Source organism: Scophthalmus maximus, chromosome 3 (assembly GCF_022379125.1).
Source record: "Scophthalmus maximus strain ysfricsl-2021 chromosome 3, ASM2237912v1, whole genome shotgun sequence".
Taxonomy (NCBI): domain Eukaryota; kingdom Metazoa; phylum Chordata; class Actinopteri; order Pleuronectiformes; family Scophthalmidae; genus Scophthalmus; species Scophthalmus maximus.
In genome coordinates this window covers 18,415,012-18,422,631 of record NC_061517.1, presented here as the reverse complement: position 1 = coordinate 18,422,631, position 7,620 = coordinate 18,415,012, and the positions used below count along the sequence as shown (strand labels likewise).

At 45.8% G+C, this 7,620-nt stretch overlaps 1 protein-coding gene and 1 long non-coding RNA gene across 3 annotated transcripts; one reads left to right on the top strand and one right to left on the bottom strand.

Annotated features, from left to right (window-relative positions):
- Window positions 1–3,238: 3,238 nt before the first annotated feature.
- On the bottom strand, window positions 3,239–5,711 carry tmem82 (transmembrane protein 82). 2 transcript variants are annotated; one of them, XM_035644552.2, is made up of 6 exons: window positions 5,456–5,705; window positions 5,268–5,340; window positions 4,929–5,112; window positions 4,418–4,832; window positions 3,992–4,179; window positions 3,239–3,415 (listed from the first exon to the last, which is right to left on the bottom strand). In XM_035644552.2, the coding sequence occupies exons 1-6, from the start codon at window positions 5,547–5,549 to the stop codon at window positions 3,407–3,409; spliced, it is 963 nt and encodes a 320-aa protein (XP_035500445.1). In that variant the 5' UTR covers window positions 5,550–5,705; the 3' UTR covers window positions 3,239–3,406. The 2 variants fall into 2 exon arrangements, with proteins under 2 accessions (XP_035500445.1, XP_047187110.1); XM_047331154.1 differs by lacking the exon at window positions 5,268–5,340 and having other exon boundaries at window positions 5,456–5,711.
- LOC118316595 lies at window positions 4,831–7,413 on the top strand. The gene is made up of 3 exons (XR_004795228.1): window positions 4,831–5,049; window positions 5,687–5,805; window positions 7,402–7,413. It is a non-coding gene; the product is annotated as an uncharacterized LOC118316595 (long non-coding RNA).
- Window positions 7,414–7,620: the final 207 nt, after the last annotated feature.

The window sequence follows — 7,620 nt, the reverse complement described above, 5'->3', positions numbered from 1 at the left end:
CTTTGTGTGTGAACTTCTTTTTGCCCCCTCTCTCTCTCTCTCTCTCTCTCTCTCTCTCTCTCTCTCCCTCTCTCTCTCGCTCTCCCCGATGAGCTAGTCGTCCGACCCTGCGCATGCGCGAGAAAACCCCTGGTTGAACGTTGGTGCTTTGACATCTGAGAAGCTTTGACTCACAGGAGGATCCCATCGGTGCTCGTTTAGTCAGACAAGGAGAGGCACTTTGCATGTACCAAAACCACATTTGCGCAAGTTTCATATGTTTAGAACGGTTGCTGCATTTTATGTTATCGCATGGTTCTTGCACTCTGGGGAAAAAATATCTTCATGGTTGAATGCACTTAATGTAGGTGGCTTTGGTCAAAAGCTTCAGCTAAATGGAAATAAAAACAACCCCAAGTGATCAAGTAAACCACATTTTGAAAAGAGTAAGGGGAGCATTCAAGATTTCTCTACCTCTGCTAATGGTTTGTTGGAAGTATTTCATTCACTAATCGCTTTGGCTAAAATAGGGATGAATGCAGGGTGTAATTGGTTTAATTGCCTCCTGTAAACCTGAACAGAATCGCTATATTTGATGGATGGATGGATTCATAACTGATGACCATCACCAATTGCTTTGTCTATAACTTAGTTTAACATTTTACATAATTAAAGCAATGCTACTATTTACTTTTTGACTCATAGAATCAACACGAGTTTATATATAAAGGGACGACAGAGAAAAGGAAGAGAGCGGAGAAACAGAATGAATACTTCCTCACTTAATGGCTTGATGAGTATGAAAATAATGCAAGTCAAATGCAACATCCCTCGCCGTCATCAGGTCTCAACCATGATCTCAGCCCAACTGATCACCTACGTGAAATTTGGAGTTGGACAGAGCTCTCCGCCATCACCATCAAAACACCAAATGGGGAAATGGAATATAAAAAAAGTGCTGTTCATACCTCATGTGGAATCTTGGAGAATCACTTTATGCAGTCTAGTGAAGCCACATTATGCTGGTTTACCATTTTGTATGTGACACATCTGTGTAACAGTGGACCGCTTACTGTAGCCTGTATATTAAAAAAGATACACACACCTTTATCATATAATTTGTATGATTCCTCTTTACCCTTTGTGTACACTTCTACAACTACTAGTGGGTGGCAAAATGGCGAGGGGGTTATTTAGTCAAGAACTTTGACCTGGTCTGAGCTCAATAATGAGCTAATAAGTAACATGAACAGGAAATAGGGCACATGTCATAAGGTACAAGAGACAATGGTGATAAGCTCTGATGAGCATAGGGCCAAATAAAACCTGCAGTTTTTATGTGTTTTTCTTGAAACACTATCCCTTGACATTTTTTATGATACTCGTCTGATGTGAAGATAACTTAAACATGTACACCTCACCCAATCGGTGGATAAATTGAATTTTATTTCATTTATCCCTCGCTGTATTACATCCATAATCACGCTGGGGCTGAATGTGACGACCAGCCGCAGAAACCAATAACTGAATTAAAGTTTAGCTCGAGGGAGCTCTGTTACTACACAACCCTGCTTTCGTTGCTATATTAAGCAGGCATTTTGGAGGCGGGAAGTGCGCATGCGCCAAACTGCGGTAACGGGGGACACGCAAATCGGCTGCGCGCATGCGCGCGGCGTGCCTATCAGATGAGAACAGAAGCGTCTGGAACTCTCCAGAGGAGGAGGCGACGCGAACAAGCGCTCGTTCAGCCATTTCAGAGGGGCACTTTCACCACAGGCGGGTGCTCGCGGAGAACGTCCTCACGCGGGATTTCTATTCTATCAAAAATGCAATAAACCTGAGGGAGTTACAATTTCCTATTTTGGTTGGATTGAGCAGACACCAAAATCTTAAACGTTCTCCTCCGTGATCTCCAGACCTGGATTATCTTTGAAACTGGACCCGTCAGGCCAATGTTGTCCACTGTAGTCTCACAAGCCGGGTGTTGTCGCTGCTTGTCGCGGATTGACGGGACTGTTATGACCAAAACAAAACTAAACCCCTCTCGTGGAAGATGTGTCCGTCAGTGCTCGGCCCTCAATAACGACACGTCCCGTGGGCCCTAATGTCGGCGTCAGTGTGTGGATGTCGCCTTCTGACGCGGGTGTCGGAGACGCTCCAAATTGTCCCAAGATAATAGCCCGTAACCGCACCGCGCAGGGCCGAGTCGCTCGCGCGCAGGGCCCGCGGCTGTCAGACAGGCGATCGGTGCGCGTCCATTGTTGCGGGCCCGGTCGCTTCTCTTAACGCGGTCTGTGATCGGCGGAGCAAAGGTCAGAGTCGAAAACCGTGTAGCCGAGCGCCTTTTCCTTTGTCTAACGCCATTTTGTGTGACTTCATAGCGACTAACGCTGTCGTCAGCCATTTTGCCCCCTTTCTTTCCACGGAGCGGGCGAGACGCGACAAAGAGGGGGACTGATGCCCACAGGCCCCCGCGGGGCCACGGGGAGAGGAGCGAAGCGACGATATGATTTACATTATTCTTCCCCAGCGCCTTAAACGTGTCGAATGTGTTTCTCTCTCTCTCTTTCTGTGCTCATTGCATTGACGTGCTGTGACAGCGAATTTAAGCGCCTTTCAGTTTTACAATAAAAAGGCATTTTTTAAAATTTCTTTCTGACACCTTTTGTGGGTAAACACGTTTGTTTTTACAGGCATTGTTGAAAATAAAATAAAAAGGGACATTTGAGTGCATTCTTTGGCTGTTTTGAGTCTCTGTCTTCCTCCTCAATGCACCAGTTAGTGGGTGAATCTGACTTTGCTCATTGCATGCAGTTGATTTTGGCAGACGCAGTAGGCCCGTTAATTAACTGCCAGTTGGGCGTGGAAAGGGTTACAACACCCACCCACCCCCTCCTTAAAGAGAAAAATATGTTATTGTGGATCTTGCCAGGAGTCACAGAAATACTGCAGTCATTTATCCAAGAGGTCACAGGCTCCTAGAATAACATACCACACTGTAGTGTGTAGCCTGTGTTAGTGTTCATGAACTGAATCCTAAAGAAAATAATTACAAGGAGAAAAAGAACATCAGGTAAAATAAACATTAGATGTTATGAGGGGAAGATTATACCGAGGTTCCTATTACCATTCCACATTGAGGCAATGACTGTTGATAACCCTTCCCCTGCGAATAAATGGAGCGATTGTTTTGGTTCATCTTAATGTCAAATTGTGGTTGAAGAGCTGGACACTTTCAAATCACACGTAGGTCATAATGTGTTGTTTTTGTAATTTTTAATGAATAATATTACATTCAAAGTACAAAAGCATTACTTGTTGGTGTTGCAAAGTGAATGAGTGGTTATCTCTTATGCTCCTTCTCTTGTGCCCGTGGTCTTTGTCATGTTGTCGTCACTCTCTCCTCATGCAGTCTGTGTAATCCTCTTCATCCGATCTGCAAACGACAAACATGACAGATGAAATGCGTGACATAAGAAGATAAGAGAGTGTATAACCAAGCTGCTGTAGCTGCAGGAAGAGCATAGACTACAGACAGTCAAGGATATCTACTATCACTTCCCTTGTTTGTCATTTCTGGGGTCTTCATTTTCCTACACTCTAATGTGTTATTGGATTTATGTCTTAAAGGTTAATCTGATGTAAATACATTTTACTACAGACTACAGAATAGATTCAACCTTCACTTTTTTAAAAGCCAACACAAATGCATACAATGTCACTTCTGCATAAACTGTATCTCTTCCATTAGAAACTCTCAACTATTTAATCAGGCTTTCCTCGGTGGATGTAAAAGTAGGCCCTGTGTTCTGAGTGACAGAATGTTTTGACCTGAATCTGTCGCGGGGGTCTTAAACCTTCTCCACCTGGGACACACGTTTGAGAAGTTCAGTCTCATCTTGGGACCCGGTTTAATGAATGTGTTGGTATTCTGCCCTAGTTTTTGGAGTCTCTCCGTAGACAGAAAACGGGCTTTTGGCCCCGTGTGCTGCTTCTAGGGAGACTCGCTGACCTGTGAAGACGCCGCATCCAGCAGATCCATCGTGGGGATTAGGCAGCTGGCCTCACCCAGGAAGCACATTAAGATGTGAAGCACGTCAGCCCAGCGTCCGACAGTCAGCATCAGGACCATCAAGCCCCCGAGACGCACCACCACTGTGTTCAGCACAGCCTGGCTGCCGGGCAGACGGTGCTGCTCCTCTGCAGGAGCAAAGCACAGCGTGACAGGTGAAATTTGGTGAAAATCGTAGGATGGGTTTGTTCAGGTGGCTTGATTATTGACGGATGCATCAGTGATCAGACTAGGCCAGAAGGGAAGCACAAAACGGATACATAATTTATCATGGATTTCTTGAGATGGGTCACGCTGTTATTGACAGTCCTACTCAGATTGATCAGCGTTGCACCACCATGCTTGACGTTTCTGTACGTTTCTCACCCTGCATGTACACCACCAACAGTGTGTAACATATAGTCAGTGGTGTCCAGAACTTTAGGGCCTCTGTTGCAGAGAGGAAGTGTCGGTTGATGATTGATACGGCGGCCACCGCAGCCACGGAGAAGGTAATGACCATAGCCCTGCACAGCATGGGCAGCAGGCCGCGGCCATGTGTGAGGAGGCAGAGGCAAATGCCACAGTAGCGCTGTGAGCTGTGGAGCTCGTACAGAGCCGTGACATGGTGCAGCAGGCGTGTGGCCTGTCTGGCCAGGAACCAACTGAGTGCGGCTGCCAGGAGCAGGCACAGCCAGCGCTGCGACGCCCCCTCGTGGAGAAAGTGCAGGCTGCAGCTCAGGGCACAGCCCAGGGAGAACTGGCTTTGAACGAGCAGCTGCTGCAGAAATTTGTTGGAGTCCTGGGGGAATAAAGGGGGCACATGAACAGCACTGATGGATGAATGAAAGAGAAATAATGGCCTCTTTGTTACGTGCAGCCATTGTGAGTTTCTTACTGGTCCCGCTGTGACCAATCCAGACACAGCCCGGAGGCAAAACTCGAGCACCACCAAGGAGGCCACACGGGAGCCCACTACAGCCAGTATCCCAGTCACGATGACAAACTGGAGCATCCCAGTGAGTCCGGGTTTTTTTGTACCCTCACGGGTTCGTCTCCTTTTACCATTGTCATCACCAGGGCTGTGGGAGGGAAGAAAAGACGGACACCGGCACTGAGATGGAAACATTTTGATGAGAAGGGTGAAAATGTGAAATGTTCTTGACTTTTCAGGTGATACGGCTAAACACCGAGTTCATCTTCAAGTACGGCTTTATTAAAAGGGCAATTTCCTCACCTCTCTTCCTCTAAAAATAAGTGCAGTCTGATCAAGGAGCATAGCACAGAGATCCCACATGCACCTACCAGCCCTGCATGTCACACAACACTGAGTTTGCATTACAACAACACACTCAGGCCGCACATTCAGTTCAGATACACCCTGCAGGAATGTTGATGTCAGAAATGAATGGATGAGGAGCTCACCTTGAAGTAAACTATCCAGTGGATTTGTGTCTAGAATCAACCATCCTGGCAGGAAGTATGAAGTCGGCAGGAGCGATGTGACAAAGGACAGCATTGCACAACCTTTGACTTAACTTAAGCAATCACAAACTCCGGAACCATGTTTCGTGGTTATTCTAGGTCGGGTTTAAACAATGTGGAGTCTCAGCTCAACTCTTCTTTTTTTCCTTTCTTTCCCTTTTTCCCCCCCAGTTCCTGTCTCAGCGTTGAGCCTGTTCTATGTCCTGTACCAAAGGTCATCTGAGCGTCAGTGGTGCAGAGGCCCCCAGCAGCCTGAGTCATAACAAGATAATGGAGGCTGTTGCACCATGGTGAGAACTTTACACTCTTCATAGTGATGGCAGGCCGGCGTTTCGCTCTCTTGCGAACCACAATCTACAATAAAAAACAAAACAGGAAATGTGTGCAGATTTACATTTCGGTACTCTGCGAGTCATGTGTGATGATGACAGTAGTGGCAGTTGTAGAGTCGAGGACAAACAGCAGGAGGATATTAAGTCAATGAAAAAACTGTGTAACAGTTACAGACTTGATCGAAAAGGTGCATTAAACTGAGGAATTCTAAGCAAAGGTTAAAAGTCTTTGTAGTGAAGTATGGAGAGAAATATTTCAGTTAAAGTTAAGCATGAGAAAACGAAACTGAAACATGACTTTAGGTGCAATAATATAAAAATTATCAGAGGCAAGGGGGGAAAGCTGTAGGAGCAGCTGTTCGGTGTCAAAAGCTTAATGCCTGTCCACGAGGGGGCAGCACTGTACAGTGTCTATACAGTTCATAAATGAAGTATCATTACCTTCATCAGTCCCTGCAGGACTGCAGCAGGAGAGAAAAGCAACCCGAGTGCAGTCTGGGGTCTTCTGGGTAACGTAGGGCACTTTGGTGCCTTGCAGTGTTAACCCCTTCCCCTAATATTGGTGGGCCAGGTAACTTGTTTTCCTCCAACTGTTGCCATCAGGTGATTTGGATCCCAGTGTAATCTGAACCCACATTCCACTGGTAAGGTTTTTTCCAAACATTAGTCTTGGCATGCAGACGTCCCAAAGGAACTGGTTTGTCTGCTTAAAGGGCCCCATATGTCACATCAGTGAGTCTTTGCCTCATGATACATAGCTATCATATTACTCTAATAGAGAAATGAGTGAGCAGCCCAGTTTGCTGGATCTATTTAAAACAAAAGTGCCCTGTCGCAGACACAGGCCCAGAAACATATTTATGTGTCAGGAAAAGATGACCAAATCCGCTTTTCATTCATTGAACTAAGCAGTTGGCCTTTGCGGTGCACTATCTGCACAGGCTGTGATGAAACCGGAGACCATCAGCAGCACTCAGATATTGAATCGCCCTTTATCACCGAGTCCGAGTCATGTAAGGAGGTGAAAGACCACAGTTAGAAAACAACTAATGAAGTTATGACAGACCGACCCGAGAGAACACATGAACTAGGGCCAAGGTCTCATTTCAAGGAATGGCTCTGTCAGTGTCAGACTTTCAAAGTGCCTGAAACCGGAGCTTGATGTGCAGAGTGTTGACTGTTTCAGACTCAGGTGAGTGCAAACTGAGTTGATTTGAATGTGGGAACATAAACTGAATTCTCCTTTGGGAGACAATTACCAAATCGCTGCCTTATGATTCTGATTGTTCCAGTCACATAGTCTGATTAAACAATGTAAAAACTTGACCAGTATGATTTGTTGTTTTAAATGCTGATTGCTTTACACTATGTTAATTACAAGTAGATAATTAACACATTGGTCAAAGTAATCAAACAGTAAGTTACCTATATTTTGTCAAATGACTGCATATTATGATCCCATTTTCAGCTTTTCTTGTAGTCACAATGTCTTATACATATTTTATGGTCACCTGATAGACATTGTGTTGCACACAATCAACTCTTCGTCCTCAGTGTGTCAGAGCAGAGAGGTTCAGTGTCCGGGCTGAGCAGTGAAGCAGTGAGTGAACAGTGATTCCAGGCAGCAGATAAACCTCCGAGGAGAGGAAGGACTTCCCACATGGACTCCAACAGTGGCGGCAGTGTGCAGTATGATCGCTGGAACGAGGACAACATCAACATGAACGTGGAGGCATCACAGTCCACTACGAGGAGGTGAAAACAGTGCCGCCT

Coding starts and splice junctions, on each gene's coding strand:
- tmem82 (XM_035644552.2), bottom strand. CDS start 5,549: ATGCTGTCCTTTGTCACATCGCTCCTGCCGACTTCATACTTCCTGCCA. Junction 5,113..5,267: donor TTATTTTTAGAGGAAGAGAG/GTGAGGAAATTG, acceptor TCCCTCCCACAG/CCCTGGTGATGACAATGGTA. Junction 4,180..4,417: donor GTTGGTGGTGTACATGCAGG/GTGAGAAACGTA, acceptor TTGCTCCTGCAG/AGGAGCAGCACCGTCTGCCC.